The sequence below is a fragment of the Aquarana catesbeiana genome, linkage group LG01, assembly GCF_042186555.1.
Source record: "Aquarana catesbeiana isolate 2022-GZ linkage group LG01, ASM4218655v1, whole genome shotgun sequence".
NCBI lineage: Eukaryota > Metazoa > Chordata > Amphibia > Anura > Ranidae > Aquarana > Aquarana catesbeiana.
The window spans coordinates 877,732,770-877,755,725 of NC_133324.1; the positions used below are offsets into that span (position 1 = coordinate 877,732,770).

The 22,956-nt window shown below is 43.1% G+C and overlaps 1 protein-coding gene across 1 annotated transcript in view; it reads right to left on the bottom strand.

Moving 5' to 3' along the window:
- The window catches only part of CRMP1 (collapsin response mediator protein 1), a 126,379-nt gene extending 105,183 nt beyond the window's left edge, over positions 1–21,196 (bottom strand). Inside the window, exon 1 of the mRNA XM_073610304.1 lies at positions 20,450–21,196. Within this exon, the coding sequence (XP_073466405.1) occupies positions 20,450–20,821 (372 nt within the window). The 5' untranslated portion in view covers positions 20,822–21,196. The remainder of the gene's footprint in view (positions 1–20,449) is intronic.
- Positions 21,197–22,956: the final 1,760 nt, after the last annotated feature.

Here is a 22,956-nt window from a genome sequence, read left to right on the forward strand (position 1 = left end):
AGTGCAGGTGTGAACAAACCCATGCCTTCTCTCCCCCTGATGCTACGTATATGGCTCTTTTGGAATCTAGATGCCAGCTTAGTTTGCACTGTCTGAACTAACCCACACTTCCTGTACAAGAAGGGCTGAGTCACTTTTCGAACAGGGGGACAAGAATGGCAAATTGTTATCCCTTCTGGTGGCTGACCAACAGCTTCAGACAAATATCCCATGTATTAAAACAGCGGTGGGTGATCTCTCTTCGGATCCGGAGGTCATACTTGACTCTTTTTTGCAATATCATAGTCATTTATATACCCCTATTCCTTCTTACAATAAACAGGCCTTCATAAGTCTTCTTTTCTCACTCACTATTCCATCGCTGTCAGAGAGGGGATAGGGATTTCTCCAGATGAAAATTGACAAATCAATTAGATCCTTTGCTCCCCATATGTCCCTGGGTCTGGATGGATTTCCAGATAAGTGCTATAAAGACAACACCGAAATCCTAATCACTAGATTGCACTCTTTATTTAAGTACTGGTTAAAAACCTCTACCCTCCCTCCACGTTGAACGCACATGTAGTGTTGATACCAAAACCGGGTAAGGACCCTACAGAGTGCTCCTTCTATCGACCAATTGCGTTACTCAATAGAGATTTGAAAATTCTAATTAAAATATTGGCCACTCGCTTATCTAAAATCATCACTTCTTTAGTAAATATTGATTAGACAGGATTCATGCTGCATAAACTGACTGGAATGGTACCAGCTGATTGGAGAAAAGCCAATGTAGCACCTATATTTAAAAAGGGCCCAAAATACATCCCTGGGAATTACAGACCAGTTAGCCTAACATCGATAGTATGTAAACTCTTGGAGGGGATGATAAGGGACTATATACAGGATTTTAGTAATACGAACGATATCATTAGCAGTAATCAGCATGGATTCATGAAGAATCGTTCTTGCCAAACCAATCTATTAACCTTCTATGAGGAGGTGAGTTGCCATCTAGATAAAGGAAGGCCTGTAGACGTGGTGTATCTGGATTTTGCAAAAGCATTTGACACAGTTCCCCATAAACGTTTACTGTACAAAATAAGGTCTGTTGGCATGGACCATAGGGTGAGTACATGGATTGAAAACTGGCTACAAGGGCGAGTTCAGAGGGTGGTGATAAATGGGGAGTACTCAGAATGGTCAGGGGTGGGTAGTGGGGTTCCCCAAGGTTCTGTGCTGGGACCAATCCTATTTAATTTGTTCATAAACGATCTGGAGGATGGGATAAACAGTTCAATCTCTGTATTTGCAGACGATACTAAGCTAAGCAGGGCAATAACTTCTCCGCAGGACGTGGAAACCTTGCAAAAAGACCTGAACAAATTAATGGGGTGGGCGACTACATGGCAAATGAGGTTCAATGTAGAAAAATGTAAAATAATGCATTTGGGTGGCAAAAATATGAATGCAATCTATACACTGGGGGGAGAACCTCTGGGGGAATCTAGGATGGAAAAGGACCTGGGGGTCCTAGTAGATGATAGGCTCAGCAATGGCAGGCAATGCCAAGCTGCTGCTAACAAAGCAAACAGAATATTGGCATGCATTAAAAGGGGGATCAACTCCAGAGATAAAACGATAATTCTCCCGCTCTACAAGACTCTGGTCCGGCCGCACCTAGAGTATGCAGTCCAGTTCTGGGCACCAGTCCTCAGGAAGGATGTACTGGAAATGGAGCGAGTACAAAGAAGGGCAACAAAGCTAATAAAGGGTCTGGAGGATATTAGTTATGAGGAAAGGTTGCGAGCACTGAACTTATTCTCTCTGGAGAAGAGACGCTTGAGAGGGGATATGATTTCAATTTACAAATACCGGACTGGTGACCCCTCAATAGGGATAAAACTTTTTCGCAAAAGAGAGTTTACCAAGACTCGTGGCCACTCATTAAAATTAGAAGAAAAGAGGTTTAATCTTAAACTACGTAGAGGGTTCTTTACTGTAAGAGCGGCAAGGATGTGGAATTCCCTTCCACAGGCGGTGGTCTCAGCGGGGAGCATTGATAGCTTCAAGAAACTATTAGATAAGCACCTGAATGACCACAACATACAGGGATATACAATGCAATACTGACACAAAATTACACACATAGGTTGGACTTGATGGACTTGTGTCTTTTTTCAACCTCACCTACTATGTAACTATGTAACTATGTAAAGACACGAACCTTCATAGGCTCTTCTCCCATCTCCAGGCCAGGCATGACAACACTCATAGACTCTTTAGACATTGAAAAGGCCTTTGACTCTGTGGACTTAAAGTATATAGGCAAGGTGCTATACCATATGAGTTTTGGGTCAAAATTTCTACCTTGGATTACCATATTGTAAGACCACCCTAGAGTGGGCCACTCTCTCTCCCGATACTTTTTCATATACAGGGGTACAAGGCAGGGTTGCCACCTCTCGCCATTTCTATTTTCTCTGATGATGGAACCCATAGTGATAGCCCTTCATTCATTGCCTGAGGTTGGGGATACTAGAGCAATCAAGGATCGTCTTGCATTGTATGAGGACAACTTTCTCCTTTTTAAGTGATTCAGGTTCCTCCTTCAGGGCATTTTTTAGGGATCATGGACACTTTTGCCCTCTACTCAGGCCTAAAGGTAAACTATCCTGCCACTCAATGCGGGGGGCCAAAACTCTGTGGCCCCAAATCTTCCTTTGAATTAGAACCCCAAAATGACCTGTTTAGAGGTGCAGATCACAGCCCAGGTTTCCAATTATATGGCACTGTATCTCCTGCCCCTTCTTGGCATGTTACAGCAAAAGACTGAGACATGAAAAAATGTACCTCTGTCTCTCATGGGGGAAAATAAATTAATGAAGATCTTACCGGTCTTATGCCCTGTACACACGGTCGGATTTTCCGACGGAAAATGTGTGATAGGACCTTGTTGTCGGAAATTCCGACCGTGTGTAGGCTCCATCACACATTTTCCATCGGAATTTCACACACAAAGTTTGAGAGCTTGCTATAAAATTTTCCGACAACAAAATCCGTTGTCGGAAATTCCGATCGTGTGTACACAAATCCGATGCACAAAGTGCCATGCATGCTCAGAATAAATTAGGAGACAAAAGCTATTGGCTACTGGCCCGTTTATAGTCCCGACGTACGTGTTTTACGTCACCGCGTTTAGAACGATCAGAGTTTCTGACAACTTTGTGTGACCGTGTGTATGCAAGACAAGTTTGAGCCAACATCCATCAGAAAAAATCCATGGATTTTGTTGTCGGAATGTCCGATCAATGTCTGACCATGTGTACAGGGCATTAGTGTATTTTTTGAAACATGCGTCAATCTGGGCAACAAAATCTTATTTTACAAACGTCTCCAGACTTTTAAGCTTATTTTTATGGCTGTCTTCTTATCCCCATATAGGGATTAGAGCCATTGGCCAGGGGGACTGGTCCTCCCGGACTTACTTAAGTGCTACCTTGCAACTCAAATGGTCTATGCACATAGGTGATTGGTTGCAGATGATGGTGATGCTGCTACAGTACTGGAGGCGGCACTAGCACTAGTGGGGTCCTGCGAAAGCGTAACATTTTTATTGTATAGGGGGATCCCGACACCACATATACTTATTGGCCCTAACAAAATGACCCTGAGAGCCTGGGGAATGGCCCAAAAGATATCCTCAGGGGCAAAAATTCAGGTTTCTCCATATTCCCCTCTCTGGATGAACACTTGTTATCTTCATCTGATGTCGATACCTGACCTTGCTTTATAGGTGGGGAAGGGTATCAAGACAATCGGCGATATTGTCTTTCAAGGTAAACTGATGACGTTTGACCAGCTCAAGAGCAGATTTGCAGAGCAAATTTGCCCTACCAAATTGGTACTTCTTCCGGTACCTACAACTGCGGCACGCACCTTGGTAAGCTCAAGCTAGTGACTCAGCCTCGTCTCTGGAACGGTTACAATGTGAAGACTCCCTGGTTAAAACTTCATCTGCGGTTTAGAAGGAATTGTTTCTGAATAGACCCCCTTCTCTTATGGGATGCAAAGAGAAATGGGTGGGAGATATCCCAGATTTGAATGGGGATGATTGGGACAACATGTGGGACTACCTTGTTTAAGCAAAGAATAGGCTGATTCAATACAAGTTTCTCCATCACGTTTACTATACTCCCTCTAAATAGGCAAATATTTATTGGGCCCTTACAGAGATGTACCTTTTCTCCCGCTGATTTTTCCCATGTGTTTTGGCAATGTCCCTCAATTCAACATTACTGGACTGATGTCACCCAATTTATCGCAAAGGTTACCACTTTACCAGTACCATTGACTATATCGGTCTGCCTACTGGGTCTGATAAAAGGACTGGCCAACACAGTAGCCCATAGAACCTTGCTCGTAAAGCCATTACCTTACATTGGAAGAAACTCCATTTACTGCAAGCCTGGAAGCGACTAATGAATGTTGCACTTCTGTCTTTCTGGTCACCAGGACAGCGAGGCATGAACAACAATAAAAACATTGTCAGATGTTCTTTCCTGACTTTTCTAAAACTGTTTTTGTCTGTGCCTCTGTTGAATAGATTCCATTCCTGTCCTGACAATTAATCAAGGGGAAATCTTTCCCAAATGAACACAGATGGCAATAAAAACCTTTCAGTGTCTCCTCTTTCCGAGCTCTAAAACAAAGCATAACATTTCGATGGAACTGGGCTTCAAACACAAGCTGAGAGCAGTGTTCAGCAGAAATCTCTGATGCTGCTGTCCATGGCTGGTTCATAAATCTAATACTCTGTAAATTTGTACAGATGTTAACACCAGAGCATTGCTGAACACAAAGGTGGCAGTGTAGAATAGCCATTCTGTGACAGAATCCACTTCCCCATATTCAGCTTGGCACAGTTAGGCTAAAAATATGCCATAAAAAAATTTTGAAATTTTTTAGTCAGCTAAGTATGAAATGCTAAATATACATATTTTCCAACTTACTTTTCCTAATTGCTCTATGGAAAAAAAATGTTTTACTACAAGCATCAATAGCTCAAGCCCAAATTTACACAAACAATTGAATGAGTCAAATTAATTATTCATGCACCTTTCCTCCTCCTTACCCTGTGTAAATGGGGGCCAGATGGAGTTTCAATTAGAGAGAGAGCCCGAAGGCAAAAAGCCTCTGCAATGTTCTCCCTTTAGAAAGTCAATTGTGCTTGATTACACCAATGCCATGGGTGCTGTCTATATAATTTTTTGGCAGTCTAGTGATGAGTTACATTAAAGCTGATAAATTAAGTAAAGATCACCAGTCCTATACCTAATACTTACTAAAACTAAAATAATCCACATGTCTGTAAAAAACTGGCAAAGTATTGGTTAGCCATGAATGGGGATAGTGAGGATTAGTTAATAATCTTCACTATTAGGTAATAATGTTAGCTTTGTATCCATATGATCTTTATTGATCAAGCTGTAGCTTAACCACTTCAATACCAGGCACTTATACACCTTCCTGCCCGACCAATTTTCAGCTTTCAGCACTGTCGCACTTTGAATGACAATTTCGCGGTCACTGTACCCAAACTAGATTTGTATCATTTTGTTCTCACAAATAGAGCTTTCGTTTGGTGGTATTTGATCACTTCTGGGATTTTTTTTTTCTGCTAAACAAATAAAAAAAAGACCGAAAATTTTGAAAAAAAATGTTCTTTTTTTGTTTCTGTTACAAAACTGTAAATAAGTACGTTTCCTATTTCACTGATGGGCACTGACAGGGCTGCACTGATAAGGCGGCACTGATGGGCACCGATGAGATGGCACTGATGAGGTGGCACGGATGGGCAATGATGATGGGCACTAATATGCGGCACTGATGGGGCACTGATAGGCAGCACTGATGGGCACTGTTAGGTGGCACTGATATGCAGCACTGATGGGTACACATAGGTGGCACTGATGGGCACTGAAAGGCAGCACTGATGGGCACGGATGGGCACTAAAAGGGGGCACGGACAGGCATGGATGGGCAATGATAGGTGGCACTGATGTATACTAATGGATGGTACTGATGGATGCCAATCAGTTCCAAACAATAATACATGCCAATCAGTGATGCCCATTGTGGGCACTGATTGGCATCCATTGTGGGAACTGATTGACATCCATTGTGGGCACTGATTGGCATCCCTGGTGGTCTAGGGTGGCATACCTGGTGGTGACTAGTGGTGGACATCCCTAGTGGTCCGGGTGGCACCCCTGGTGGTCCAGTGTGGGCATCCTCGGGGGGGCTGCGCTGATAATCAATCAGCATAGACCCCCCCTTTCAGAATAACAGCCGATCGGCTCTCCTCTACTCGCGTCTGACAGACGCGAGTGAGGAAAAGCCGTTCAACAGCTCTTCCTGTTTACATCATGATCAGCTGTGATTGGACACAGCTGATCACATGACAGAGACTCTTCACCTAGATCAAAGTTGCAGTGTGTCAGACTGACACACCGCAACAACAATCACCACGATGCGCGCCCCTTGATATCCTGGCGACGTCATATGACATCCGGTCAGGATATCGCAACCACTTTGCTGACGTCATATTGCTATAGGGTGGGCGGTAAGTGGTTAAAGAGGAAGTAAAGTCTTCCTCTTTAATTGTAACAACAGGTAAGCCTATAATAAGGCTTACCTGTAGGTACTATAAATATCTCCTAAACATGCACCATTTAGGAGATATTTACTATATACGCTGCCATCGACATCATCGGCGCATGCGCACTGAAGGAAAAGCCCGCTTGTGCCATTATTTCAGGGCCCTTGTCGTGACTGGCAGCACCAGCACGGGAGTGACATAATCGCAGCTCTGGCCAATCACAGCCGGAGCCGCGAACCCGGAAGTAACTTCTGGAAATATGTCGGCCGTGTGAGTGGTGTGCTGCGCCGATCCAGGGCATCGTTCTAAGGTAAGTATTTCATAATGAGCTAATATTCAATGCATACTAGCTCATTATGCCTTTGTCTTGTGGGTTTTTTTTTTTTTTGGGGGGGGGGGTTTGGAGGTTTACAACCTCTTTAACTGGGTTTGATGTGGGACCTCCCAGAGTTTTAACCTGTTGCTGACCTCCCCACGTACATGTACTGCGGGGCAGTGGCTACTACAGGCAGAATCACGTACCTGTACGTCATTCTGCATTTCCGGGTCTGGGGCGTGCGTTCCGACCGTGACCCACTCCCGCTGTGATTGGACACAGTGGGAGCCAATCAGCGGGTCCAGATGTCCGCCGACACCCAGCAATCATTTGTGACACAGGCAGAACGGCGATCTGCCTATGTAAATAAGGCAGATCACCGTTCTGTGACAAGAAAAGGCAGTGATCTTGTGTTTCAGCTAAACAGAAACACGGATCTCTGCCTTTCCACAGTTAAAGCACCCCCCCCCCCATACACAGACAGTTTGGAAGCACTCCCATAGAACACATTTAATCCTTTGATCGCCCCTGATGTTAATACTTCCCTGCCAGTGTCAATAGTACAGTGACAGTGTATTTTGTTAGCACTGATCACTGTATTGGTGTCACTGGTCCCCAAAAAGTGTCACTAATGCCTCGTTTCCACTGAGCAGATCGGAATGGTCCGGTCTATTCTGGTGAGCATTTCCACTGCAAGTGGGACCACAAGGGGCCATACAGGGTTTAGAAAAAATTCCTCAGCATAGCACAGCAGAGGGTTTTCTGTCAGCCAATCAGTGGAATGTATCGTAGCTCCGCCCTAACCGAACCGTTCCATTTTCTATGGCCCCACATCTGAAGCAGGACCCAGAATGGTGCGGTTCAGTTGTATGGGCCGCTTTCATAATGGAAACATCCAAAATAGCGTACCGTACCGAACCGAACTGAACCGATCCGCTCAGTGGAAACGAAGCATTAGTGTCCAATTTGTCCACTATAATTTGTCCGATATAATTCCATAAATCTATCCCATAGTTTGTAGATGCTATAACTTTTGTGCAAACCAATCAATATACGCTTATTAGGATTTTTTTTTTTTTACCAAAAACATGAATCAGCATACATATTGACCTAAATTGATGAAGAAATTTTTTTTTTTACATTTTTTTTTTTTCAAAATTGTCGGTCTTTTTTTGTCTCTAGCACAAAAAATAAAAACTGCAGAGGTGACCAAATACCATCAAAAGAAAGCTCTATTTAAGGGGGGAAAAAAGGATATACATTTTATTTGGGTACAGCGTCACACAACCGTGCAATTGTCAGTTAAAATAATGCAGTGCCGTATCACAAAAAATGGCCTGGTCATGAAGGGGGGTAAAACCTTTCCGGAGCAGGAGTGGTTAATATGTGTCAAGCTCATAGAGAATTGCCAGGGAAAGTCCCAGGCTGGAGGTCTGGCAAGTCTGACATTGGCCAGTAAGTTAGTTTGTTTGATAATGTTCTGTAACATTTAAAAGTAACTGTTCCTGGGAGAAACACACATTCTGCCATTGGTGATGCCTCGTTCTGCAAATACTAGTTGACAGGCTGTCAAACTGACCCTCTTTCTTCAATGCCACTAACCCAGAACAAATATGCCAATAAGGACTTCTGACTTCCCACCTTGCATACTTGTTCTGGGTCAGTGACTCAGAAAGTACTAAAGCCAGAGGATCACCATAACAACCAGGCAATTTCATAAGGAGATCAGCAAAGACAGCCTCCACTATTCTTTCAGAAAAGATTTATTTTAATGTAACACCAGAACAAATGCATGCTGAAGGGCTTAATACCATACTCCAATACCTATATTCAGACTTTATATTCTGCCCTTGCCAGCCAATAGTCTTCCATAGATTGTACTGTATGGAAAGTGTGTGCCCAGTAAGACCCCTTTCACATGGGGCATTTTTCAGGCGCCTGAAAAACACCTCCCCTACAGTCCCAGTGTGAAAGCCCGAGTGCTTTTACACTGGGGCGCTGCGCTGGCAGGACGTTAAAAAATGTCCTGCAAGCAGCATCTTTGGGGCGGTGCTGGAGCGGTGTATACACTGCTCCTCCACTGAAATGATTGGGCACCGCTGCCGAAGCACCTGCCAAGCGCATCGCTACATGGGCACATTTAACCCTTTATTAAAAGCGCCCTGCTAGCGGCTGAATAGCGTTTTTTTCCCCTGCAACTGCCCTCTTAAAGTGAAGTGTTATACGCCGATTAGTACGGTATATCCAAATAACACACCGCTTAACCTATTTAGTGGACCCTCATCACAAAGGTCACGTCAGCACGTATAAGATATAATAGGGTACAAAGGAAGCCCATCAATCTTCATACATTTAATGACAGCAGACCGGATAGTGGATGCAGCAAACCCAGGTATGACTCTCCTTATTCAAAGGTACACTCCAGCAGTAATCACCACATATGCGTCATCCCACGTAGACAAAAGGAGATAAGCCTCATTGCGCACTACAATATTTATTCAGTTAAAACTATTGAAATTGCACTCACATTGATAACAAACAAAAACAAGCTCTGTTTGCATGTATGCAGCCTTTCCCCACCAGAAAGATGACCACCGTGTCCCAGCATGCAGTAGCATCTCGTCGCCGACTCCTCCCTACGCCGTTTTGTCAGAGAATGACGTTGCCAGGGGCGTGGCTAGATGGACGCTCAAGTAGATTATATATGCGGGACACAGTAATTAAGATGCGGAAGTGGGATGCGCCCCAAATACCGGATGAGACAACACCGCTCACACAAGTATGAGCAGCCGATTATACATCCTTTGTTAACCATAGATCAACTCTTTCAGTCAAAAAAGAGGGATCATAAGTTGTAAAAACATACTATAGCATGATAAAATGTCAGTACATAATGAATACAAACTAGAAATAATAGTGATAAAAAAAAACGTATATTACACTCGGACACAGCTCCATCTTGTGGATTGGGGAAGAATTACATTTAACCATGTAAATGGTAAACATTACACACAAAACACAAGAATATAAATATCTAAAATTAAATTGAATACATTTTCACATAAACAAAGTTAAAAACATAATTAAAAAGAAATAAAAATGCTTCTACCCCGACAGACTATCTAATGTTAATGGGATGTTTTAATATTAACTGATTAAACCATTCATCATGTATTACTGATGAATACGTTTACATCCCATTCCACGCTCATAACGTGAGGCTTGTATGTTCTGGCCTCATAGATCCATTGGGTCTCCAATTTGGACACCTCTCTGGTCATATGGCTACCCCTCCAGTTTCCCGTGAACTTTTCAATGCCCAGAAATACTGTACCCTTTAAACTCCTATTGTAGTGGGTAGTATAATGATGGGACAGACTATGTTTCAGGTATCCGTTCTTAATGTTAGTGACGTGTTCTTTTAGCCGTACTTGGAGTTGTCGTATAGTCCGACCTATGTATTCTAACTCACATGGGCACCTGATAACATAAACTACATGCCTAGTAGTGCATGTTATAAAAAGGCTTTATAATAAAACATTCTCCAGTGGAATTGGATGTGTCAGAATCAATTTTACGATGTCTCTCCATGTTAATGTGACATATGGAACACTTCTTGCACAGGAAAAAAAAAACATATTGTGAAAAAAAGAGATTCTATTGGGGGGATCTATAACATTCAGAGCTACTGCATGGGACCCTGAAGTTAGTAGAGATCATAGTGTTGCCTACTACAGTGATTTCCATCTTCCACAGGCATACTTACACTGGTCCAAGCTGGACCAAGGTAACTATGTAGACTTTCCATATCTAAACTTCAGCTTTAATATTTATAATGGTATTTTAATGAAAGCATCATAGGTTAAAAATAAAATGTACCGTATGTATTTTAATACTTGCCTAAAGTTTCAATTTAAAGTGTAACTTAATGCAAAACTTTTATTTATTTAGTTTTTATTCAGAATACAGTGTCAGTTTTTATTGCTGACTGTGCCCCTGCTAGTGAGATTAACCCTCCCTATTTGTCCTGTTTACCGTTTTTATCGAACGAGAAAGTAAAAGAAAATCACAAATTCTGGGTTGACATCAGAACACTAATGGCGCGTACACACGGTCGGATTTTCCGACGGGAAATGTTTGATGGGAGATTGTTGTCGGAAATTCTAACCGTGTGTAGGCTTCATTGGACATTTTCCGTCGGAATTTCCGACAAACAAAATTTGAGATCTGGATCTCAAATTTTCTGACAACAAAATCCGTTCTCGTAAATTCCGATCGTGTGTACACAATTCCAGCGCACAAAGTTCCACACATGCTCGGAATCAAGCAGAAGAGCCGCACTGGCTATTAAACTTCATTTTTCTCGGCTCGTCGTACGTGTTGTATGTCACCGCGATCTTGGCAATCTGAATTTCCGATAAGATTTGTGTGACCGTGTGTATGCAAGACAAGTTTGAGCCAACATCAGTCGGAAAAAAAAAAAACATGGATTTTGTTGTCAGAATGTGCGATCTTGTGTACGGGGCATAATCGTGGGGATAATTGTGCGGATATCTTCTAATGGAGACACTAGTTCTGGTGAAACTGGTGACAAATCAGGATCCCCCACTTTGGAGAGATTTCCTCTCTGTCTCTGTTTTGGCTATAGGACAGGAATTGAAGGCAAATCCATTTAATGGGACACAGATAACAAAAATAAATCTCTTTAATGGGACATAGATGACAAAAACAAAAAGTCTCTTTAATGGGACACAGATGGCAAAAAAAATTAGAACCAGGGGAGGGCTGGCAGCCTTAGGCCTGGGGGGGCAAGTCCAGTCAAGTGACCCATTGAACCACTGAATCAGCTCACCATCCATGCCCACCTGGTTTTCCATGCATCAGTGCAGCCTCATTAGTGCCTATCAATGCAGCCTGATCAATGCAGCCTCATCGGTGCCCATCAATGCAGCCTGATCAGGGCCCATCAATGCAGCCTCCCCAGTGTCCATAAATGCAGCCTGACTAGTGTCCAATCCAATGCAGCCTGATCACTGGGGCAGGGCAAACGGGGCGTATGGGGGGGATGGCGGGGGAGATGTGATGTTGGGGTCAGCTGGGGGTGTCAGGGTCTCTCACCTGGAAGCTCAGCTCAGCAGGTCCTTGCACACCATGGCCTCCTGGGGGGGGGGGGGGGGTGATGCTCCTGGTCCTGGGGTAAGGTTGCTGCCTGCACCCAGCTCCACAGCCTGAGCCAGTCACGCGTCCCAACTCCCTGGCACGCCCTGACTCCAAGACTCCTCTGTGTTTGGATGCAGACTACAATTCTCAGAATGCAACAGCGGCCTTGCCCCCGGCCCGACTTCCTAGAGAAGGAAAAAAATGGCAGTGGGCAGCAGCCGCTTTCAACATGAGTTAGGGCAGCCTGGGGGGAAATTGCAACCCTGCTTCCTGGCCCAGCCTGCCCCTAGTTATAACCCTCCTTTATTCTATCCATAGTGGAGAAAAAAAGTTCTGCCTTTAGTTGCACTTTAACTTCCCATAATCCGCTGTAACCCAGTAAAAGTCTGGGAGTGGAAGGTATACCTCTAATGCTAATCATATTGCTGTTATTCTAACATTTATCATATAATTCTTTCCTGGTGGAAAAAACATGCACCATACTTTTTTTGCCCTCCTTACAATCAACTGAGGGTTTTGTGCTGAGAGTGCATGGTGTTTTCATTTTATTTAGTTACTTTTGTATTTGGTTGAACTGTACCAACTTTAAAGAGGAACTGCAGTCTGCTCACATAATTTGTAATAAAAACATCTTTGCCATTCTGAAGCTTCCCTCCAACCACTTTGCATATTATTTTATATATACTGTGATTCTGCTGTACTTGCCAAATATGCTGCAGAAATCTCCCTCTGCCAAGTCTGGCTGCAGCCATTTTAACTGTGGGCAGCTGAAGCTGCTGCCTGTTCACTTCTTGGATTTACACAGACACACAGAGGCACACTTCCAGCTCTGCAGCTCCCATTGGCCTTCTTATGACTCATCCCCCCTCCCTTCCTGGCAAACTCTCACAAGAGTTAGAGAGAGAGCTGTGCATGATGTCATAAGCCTAGGCTAATGACCAGACAAGAAACAGGAACTGGGCTGTATAAGGTATTTACTGGCAGGAAAAGAAAAGTTTTACTATCCAACAACAAGGACAGAAGATTTAATAGATGGAAAGTTTCAAAAATGACTGAAGGTCCGCTTTAAATTGCAAAGAATGTGTCAATTGTAGCAAATACACCAGGATGACACAACTGTTCTCCATGGGCATAATAAAAAGTTTAAAGTGGTTGGAAAGGCACAAGGTAACTTCATACCTTCTGTGTGCAGCAGCCCCCCCCCCCTCCCCCAGCCCCCTCTAGTACTTATCAGAGCCTCTCTCGATCCAGCCATGTCCAAGACAGCCTTGTCTCTCTGGGGTCTCGCACTCCTGATTGGCTTTTGGCAGCATTGGGAGCTATTGGCTTCCAATACTGTCAATCAAAGCCAGTGAGCCAATCAGGAGACAGGGGGGCATTGCACAGAGCAGGTAAGTATAACATGTTTGTTATTTTAAAGAAAAAAAAAACAAGACTTTAATATCACTTTAAAAGAGTAGTCTGTTTTGTTTTTTTGTAGATTCATACTTACCTAGGTGGATGCAGCAACAGTCTGATGCTGCATCTGTCCCCCGTGGGCTCTAAGACTGAGACTGTTAGTTTTCCTCCACACATAGCATTTTGGTTTTAGGGCAAAAAGTTAAATTTTTTTCTCATCTGACCAGAGCACCTTCTTCCACATGTTTGCTGTGTCCCCCACATGGCTTTTCGCAAACTGCAAACAGGACTTCTTGTGGCTTTCTTTCAACAATGACTTTCTTCTTGCCACTCTTCCATACAGGCCAGATTTGTGGAGAGCACGACTAATAGTTGTCCTGTGGACAGATTCTCCCACCTGAGCTGTGGATCTCTGCAGCTCCTCCAGAGTTACCATGGACCTCTTGGCTGCTTCTCTGATTAATGATCTCCTTGCCCGGCCTGTCAGTTTAGGTGGACGGCCATGTCTTGGTAGGTTTGCAGTTGTGCCATACTCTTTCCATTTTCGGATGATGGATTGAACAGTGCTCCATGAGATGTTCAAAGCTTGGGATATTTTTTTAAAACCTGACCCTGCTTTAAACTTCTCCGTGACTTTATAGCTGACCTGTCTGGTGTGTTCCTTGGCCTTCATGATGCTGTTTGTTCACTAAGGTTCTCTAACAAACCTCTGGGGGCTTCACAGAACAGCTGTATTTATACTGAGATTAAATTACATGCAGGTGGACTATTACTAATTAGGTGACTTCTGAAGGCAATTGGTTCCACTAGATTTTAGTTAGAGGTATCAGAGTAAAGGAGGTTGAATACAAATGCACACTACTCTTTTCAGATATTTATTTGTAAAAAAAAAAATTAAAAGCCATTTATCATATTCCTTTCACCTTACAATTATGTGCCACTTTGTGTTGGTCTATCACAAAAAGATCCCAATAAAATACATTTATGTTTTTGGTTGTAACATGACAAAATGTGGAAAATTTCAAGGGGTATGAATACTTTTTCAAGGCACTGTAATTACACTGAAAGCCGGATCAAGATTGGACTGCAGCAGTGTGAATCCAGCCTAATTTAAAATTTTCTTCAGCCGATTGCTCATGTTAATATAACATAAGCTGTATATATAATCCTTTTAACAGGTGTTCCCCAGACCTTAAAATTATGTCAAGAGTTCCTCAGGGATAATAGATTAAGGATGATTACCTCTAAAGGCTGGTACACATGTCCAAATATCGTCCATTATCGGCTGGTTCAAGTAATGTTCGGCTTCTGTCAAACGAGCATGCTGGAAAACCAATAGCTCAGCAGATTGCAGCACTAACATTGCTTGTGTTAGTACATCGATCTGTATGGTTTTTTTCTTTTTTTTTTTGTTAAAGCCAGAAAAAAATGTATAGTGTGTATCCCACATTAGGCATAACTGCTCTCAATTTGGTACTGCTATATCTGTTGCAGGTTGGGAGCTCAGATAGTTTAGAGTGAGAGACCACACCTTGCCTTGACATGGCAGTGTGGCTTAGCATTTATCTGAAAATGTATGGAATAAAAATCTCTGTTTTTAGCCTAAAATGTTAACAGTTTCATTAGGCTTTTTGTGCTTGCAAATTGGAGAATGTGATGGAGAATGCCCTTTTTTTTTCCAGGAAAGGGAACACATGATGTGGCTGATGTTCTAACTTTTATGAAGTTTATAGATATTGGCTGAATTAAATGAACGGTGCGATGCAAAGATAAAAATAGGAGCACCAATCTACTTCCACCAGAATAAACCAGGCAGAATTCCCTTGGTCTGATCAGCATTTTTTTCAGCTCTGGAACTTCCAATCTTCCAAGACTTCTATTAACTTATTTTGCCTGCAGTCTCCTATCTTGTCATAATGACAACCACAAGGCCATAACAAGCTCAGTAATCTGATGGATCAGCTGCAAAATTGGACTCATGGGAGTGTCAAAAGATAACATTATGACTAGCGATATGTTTAGGGGTAGTACTTGGATAAGCTGGCCATAGATGTTTTTTTTTTCTTTTTTTCAGCCAAGGGGCTGAATAAAAAAAAATGCATACATTCCACCATCCACACAATGGAGGTGGAAGGGGGAATCCCCCCAACAGAACATTGTGTTCTGACAGTGGCACTCTTTGATGTCAGGATACATTGATCAACAGCTGCAGCCACTGATCGACAAAGGTTTTCTAGCTTGTCCATTGGGCAGGTCTAAATATTGACTTCTGTCCAACAGGGATAGCCACATATAGATTGAAATTTGGCTGGTCCCTGCTGAACCAGACACATTTGATTGGTCTAAGGCCAGCTTTAGTTTAACAGTAAATGTGCCTATAGGATGTTTGCAGGATCTGATCATTTACTGCAAATTATGGAAATGTTTGTAGGCCTCTAAATATGCCAGTTCACATTGTGCAACCTTCGTGTGTTTGTGGACAGATTTATCCTTAAGACCATTCAGCGGCCAGATCATGTATGCGTGGCCTGCGCCAGTATAATGTTTGTAGGCAGTTTAAAATGTATGTAAACTTTCACAAATAACTTATCCTATTTTATCCATTTTGGTTTGGTAAATATTTCATTGAACGTATTTATTATATCTGTTATAAATGTTATGGAGAGGTGAGTTAATGGACAGATGTTCTATAAGTCCTAACATACTTTTCTGCTCTATTGTGACAGTGCTGCACCCAAGACTGGTAACTTGCAATATATTACATTTTTGTTCTTGATATTCTATTCACTTATAATTGTTCAAAGTCTAAAGCAGCTATTCTCAACTAGGGATCCACTGAACCCTAGGGTTTCCTCAAAGGTTGCTAGAAATTTCCTTGAGCTGCAGATCTGGGATCTCTAACTTTATAAACAAAGCCAGTTTACTGCCCTTTAGACTGGCCAGAGGGAATAGAAAATGCCAACAATTGTGTTGGTGGGAAGAATAGTGCCCCGTCATTGGTGTCAGTGGATAAATAGTGCCCCATCATTGGTGTCAGTGAAAGAATAGTGTGCCTTCTTTGGTGTCAGTGGGAAGAATAGTGCCTCATCAATGGTGTCAGTGAGAAGAATAGTATCTCATCGTTGGTGTCAGTGGGAAGAATAGTGCCTCATCAATGGTGTCAGTGAGAAGAATAGTGTGCTATCTTTGGTGTCAGTGAGAAGAATAGTGCCCCATCATTGGTGTCAGTGAGAAGAATAGTGTGCTATCTTTGGTGTCAGTGGGAAGAATAGTGCTTCATTGTTTGTATCAGTAGGAGGAATAGTGCTCCATCTTTAGTGACAGTGGAAGGAATAGTGCCTCATTGTTACTGTCAGTGGGAATAAAAGTGCAGTATATCAGTGGAAGGAATAGTGCCTCATTGTTACTGTCAGTGGGAAGAAAAGTGCCGTATATCAGTGGGAGGAATAGTGCCTCAAGGGCCGGATAATGGCAAGCAAAGGGCAGCATCCAACATGCAGGTCACAGTATAGAGATTACTGCTGTAGATGATTGATCTCCTCTTTGATGGTGCCTGCATAGTTCCAGGGCTAACACCATTTGGCATAGCCAGCTGCATGACACCAATTATCTTTTTAGCCATCTGTAAGGGTAGTATTCTGACCACCAATGAAAGGGGGTATTCTTTAAAATGGTCATCAATATATGGAGTATTCTTCCCACTGACACCCAATAAAATTTGTTTTAAAGCAGAGTTCCACTCAAAAGTGGAACTTCCGCTTACCTGTCTACCCCCCCTCGGTGCCACATTTGGCAACTTTCAGGGGGGAGGGGGGAACGGGTACCTGTTTCTGACAGGTCCCCCTTCCCCACTTACGGAGACGGTGCCAAGGCGCCATCACTCGGAAGTTCAGCCCCCTCCTCCTTCCTCCAACGCCGGGCCAATTAGAAAACACGCTTTGCACATGCACAGTAGGGAGCCGACTACCAGGAATAGCTTTAACAGGGGTTTCTCAAGACAAGAAAATGATTCCAAGTAAGAAAGAAAGAAGAAGGCTGGTTCAATGTGTCCCACCTTCCCCTTTATAATTTGTTACATTTTATTGTCTAAAGGTTTTATTTCACACAAGCACAACTGTAAGAAATATACTACTCAGCTGTTAGTGGTCATTTGCTGGATACGGGTATGGGAAAGTTGTGCCTCAGGCAATTGCTAACTGCCCTCTGGGGGGGCATAAAATGTGGACTATTGCCAGTTTTTCAGCAGCATTGCACTGCAGGCCCTAACAGTCCTGTTTATTATTGTATGTCTGTTATTTAATAAATCACTGAGTTCACTGGCCTCCTATTTAAGTGATTATGACGATTGTTATTCTAGTGGCCTGTAGGTGAGCTTGGCCTTTTTGAATCCAGCTTGTACATTAACATTCATGTCAGCATGCTGGACACTGAAATACAGAGAGCCTGTCCCAAATTGGTAGACTCGGGGACATTAGAATGCAAAGTGAGTGTGCTGGGACAGAAGAGAAACAGGGAGGCCCCCCACACTCTCCAGACATTCCCCATTACTTACACTACAGAGTACCCCGACACTCAGCACTACACTGATCTGCAGGGACAGAGTTCCTTCTCTCAACAATCCCAACCTAGTCATTATATATTGACTAATACATATAAATAGAAAATAAATATTGACTGATACATATAAATATTGACTAATACATAGGACAGCCTCGGTGATCTGACACTGGAACATGTGCTCCACAACTCAGAAAATATGTGTGCAGCACACTTCAATCTCTATTCATTCCAGACTAGCAGGCCTGCATGATCAGTACATGCTGAATAAAAGCAATGACAATCCACAATATTCTCATTTTATAGTGTGTTTTGTATTAGCATACAGATAATCACTCAAGTTTTCCACTAGTAAAGAATAATGATTCGATACATCCACAGTCTACTGTATCTCTATTTCAGACTAGGCAATGTTGTAACAAACCATAGATCAGATTTAATTAAACACTGACCACTATACACTGCGGATTACACTTCAGGATCAGCTCATTTGACCTTGAGGAGGCCCATGTTTGCCAACATTTAAACAGATTGCAAGCTCTTGTGTCCAAAAAATCTTTACACTCTGACAACTATAGAAGCAGCACCATGGCATGACACCTGGAGTGAATTATAGATAGATAGATAGATAGATAGATAGATAGATAGATAGATAGATAGATAGATAGATAGATAGATAGGCTTCGTTGTTCATTAAAACTTGGTTTTTGGATTTTAGGATCACCCCTGTAGAGCACACACTGATATTTATAATGTCATAATACCTTTGGAATGAAAATAACTAAAAATGTCACATTGTACTTTACATGACAAGATAGATAGATAGATAGATAGATAGATAGATAGATAGATAGATAGATAGATAGATAGATAGATAGATAGATGATAGCAGCTCCACTATTTATTATAAAATGAATTCCAGGTTTTGAAGACTTGGTCCTGGTTTTGATCAATGGATGGAAGTAGGGGATAGACAGACATAAATGAAATGATAGTAGATAGACAGACAGATGTAGATGACAACTCTATATTTTATTGAAATTGGTTCTATAGATAGATAGATAGAGGGAGTGATGAATGGATGGAAGAAAGGAAAGAAGGATGGATAGATATATGGATAAATGGGTGGATGGAAGGATGGATTAATGGACGGAGTGAAGGATTGATGGGCGGAAGTAGGAATGGATGGATGAACTGGTGGATGGACAGACAGACATAAACTAAATGATGACAAACGATAGATAGATAGATAGATAGATAGATAGATAGATAGATAGATAGATAGATAGATAGATAGATAGATAGATAGATAGATAGATAGATAGATTCTAGGCTTTGAAGATTTGCCCCTAGAAAGTTTGGATGGATGGATAAATGAATTAATGGAGGGAGGGATGAATGGATGGATGGGAAGGAATGATAGATAAATGAGTGGAGGGGGGGAGGGATGAATTGATGAGAGGGAGGGAGGGAGGAATGGATGGGAAGGAAGGAAGGAAGGAAGGAAGGAAGGAAGGAAGGAAGGAAGGAAGGAAGGAAGGAAGGAAGGAAGGAAGGAAGGAAGGAAGGGAGAGAGGGATGAATGGAGGGAGGGATGAATGGATGGGAAGGAAGGATAAATGAATGAATGAATGAATGGAGGGAGGGAAGGATGAATGGCTGGGACGGAAGGATAGGTGGGTGGATAGAAGGATGGATTAATGGATAGATGAAGAGAAGGAGGGAGGGATGAATGGAAAGGAAGGAAGGAAGGAAGGAAGGAAGGAAGGAAGGAAGGAAGGAAGGAAGGAAGGAAGGAAGGAAGGAAGGAAGGAAGGAAGGAAGGAAGGAAGGAAGGAAGGAAGGAATGGAGGGATGGGAAGGAAGGAAGGATAAATGAATGAATGGATGGATGGGAGGGAGGGATGGATGAATGGAAGGGAGGAAGGATGGATGGATGGGTGGGTGGATGGATTAATGGATGGATGAAGAGAAGGATGGATGGGTGGGGGAGGAATGGATGGATGAACTGGTGGATGCATTAATGTAGAGGCAGACAGACATGGACTAAATGATGATAGACAGACAGACAGATAGACAGATAGATAGATAGACAGATAGATAGATAAACATGCATTGGGTAAATTGGCATTAGAAAGGCCTGAAACATCACATCAATATGGATATCCTGAAGACACAGGCAGAGGAAACTACATGTCCCAGCATGCTGTATCATCCTGCCAGGCCATGCTGGGACTTGTGATTCCCCCAGTAGAAGCCCAGTGCTCTGATCCCCAGGCTGTCCCTATGATGGGCCCCTGAGGTCAGTGTGTGGGCCCCCCAGTGATGGCGCAGAGCCCCCCCCCCCCCCCCCCAGCCTCTCCCAGCTGTCACTCTACCTTGCCATTGTCCTCGCCCTGCAGCAGCTCCTTGCCCCCGGAGTACTTGATCTCTATACCGGGGGTCCTGTCGTCCCTCTCCCCGGGGGAGCTGATGACAGATCCGGAGATCTCGCTGACATCGCTGGCCGTTTCGCTGAAATTGTCCCCGTCCATCATGTCCGGCCTGCTGGCGCTCCTCGGGGTGCGGGTCCCTTTCTTCCCCACGCTGTACGCATCGAAGTCAATGGTCTTATTCTCATAGGCGCCCTCCACATTGGCGAACATGCCGCCGTACTTCACCCGGGGGGTCTGGGCAGTGGTGCCCGGTCTGGCCAGGTAGACGGGCAGATCATCTTCTTTATTCCAATTCCTCTTCCTCTCCGCTGCCATGCTACACCCCGACAGCCCTGTGTGTGGATGGAGGAGAGGAGGGGGCGGCTGCTGGTGCTGGTGGTGCTGAGGATAATGATGATCATATAAAATACAGCAGTGCGGTGTCTGTATGGGGAGAGACACCACAACCCTATTGTTACCAGCAGAGCAGAGCAAATGTGCAATCTGGATTCACAATGGACAATCCTGGAGGTAGATGAGGAGCAGATCAGGATCTTCTGAACATAGACAATATCTGATAGCAGATACTGCTGGTTGAAATGGCTGGTGCCTGAGACTGGAGAACACACAGCCCTGCTCACTCCCTCCAGGCACTGCCTGCTCTACAGGGACACCTCTAGGAAGAGGGATCTATGGAGCTTTCCATCACCTCCCACCACCAGGAGACACATGTGTCCCACCTCTTCCTCAACCACTCATCCTTAAGGGACTCTTCTGCATAGGCAAGAAATATTAGTCTACATTGAGTAAACTAGCACAATACTAATACTTCCTCAATACTCATACGAAGGTTCTCATTTATCCAGATCCTAGTTAGTAGTAGTAGTTTATCTAAAACTGGACATGAAATAAATGACATTGACTCAACTGGTATAGTACTATCACTTCCTCCAAAGTATCTATGAAGGTTCTCCTTTATCCAGGTCCTGCTATATCTAGTAGTAGTAATATCTAGTACCACACATGAAATATTTCTCTACATTGATTAAACCATTATGGTACTAATTCTTCCCCCAATACATTTATGAAGGCTCCCTTTTATTTAAGTCCTGGTATTTCTAGTAGTGGTATATCTACTGGGCATAAAATGAGTCTATATTAACTAAACTATTATAGTACTAATGCTTCCTCCAATACACCTATGAAAGTTCTCATTTATTAAGATCTTAGTATATTTAGTAGTTAAAGGGGTCATAAACCCTTGTGTTTTTCACCTTACTGCATCCTATGCAGTAAGGTGAAAAAAACTTCTGACAGTGACAGCCCCCCCCCCCTTTTACTCACCTGAGCCCTTCGTTCCCTCGGCGGAGACGCGCTGGACCTCTCTGCCCGGGTTTCTCGGCTCTTGATTGGATAGATTGATAGCAGTGCAGCCATTGGCTCCCGTTTCTGTCAATCAAATCCAAAGATGCGAGGGCCAGGGGGGGCGGGGCCGAGTCCTATATTCTGCGTCTATTGATGCAAATGCTGGACTCGGGAGCGTGCCCGCTAGGTAACCCCCCCCCCGGGAGAACGCTTCTCCTAGGGGGTTATACGATGCTGGGGAGGAGCTGACAGCGTCGCCGGGGACCCCCATACTTACAATCTGCACAGTGGAGGTAAGTATGACATGTTTGTTATTTAAAAAAACAAAACAAAAGCTTTACAATCGCTTTAAATATCTAGTATTGGCCATGAAATAGACCACGCTGAGTAATTGGTAGGGTGCCAATACTTCCTCCAATTTATCTATAAAGGTTATCATTTAACCAGATCCTGCTATATCTAGTGGTAGTATATTTAGTAGTACCAGGCATAAATGTCAGTGTACTAAACTGGTATAGTACTAATAACTAATACATCTATGAAGGTTCTCATTTATCCAGATCCTGGTATATTTTGTCGCAGTCTATCTAATACTGGGCATGACAGACTATATTGTGCCCCAGACCCGGAAGTGTTGGATCACATACTAGGTACATGACCTGGCGCAGCTGTGCCACTTTGCCACCATATATGTACGTTTTACGGTGGGCAAGTGCTGAACTATGAAAAGGGGGGGGGGGGGGTAGTAGTATAGCATATCTAGTGCCATACATGAAACATTAGTCTATATTGACTTAATTGTTCGAGTACTAATTCTTCCTCCCATACATTTATGAAGGTTCCCCTTTATCCAGGTCCTGGTATCTCTAGTAGTAGTATATCTAGTACTGGGCATGAAGTATGAGTCTACATTTACTAAACTTGTATAGTACTAATACGTCCTCAAATACATCTATGAAGGTTCCCATTTATCCAGATCCTGGTATCTCTTGTAGTAGTATATCTTGTACTGAGTATGAAATATTAGTCTACATTGAATAAAACGGTATAGTACTAATAATGTATTCAATACTTCTATGAAGGTTCTCAATTATTCAGATCCTGCC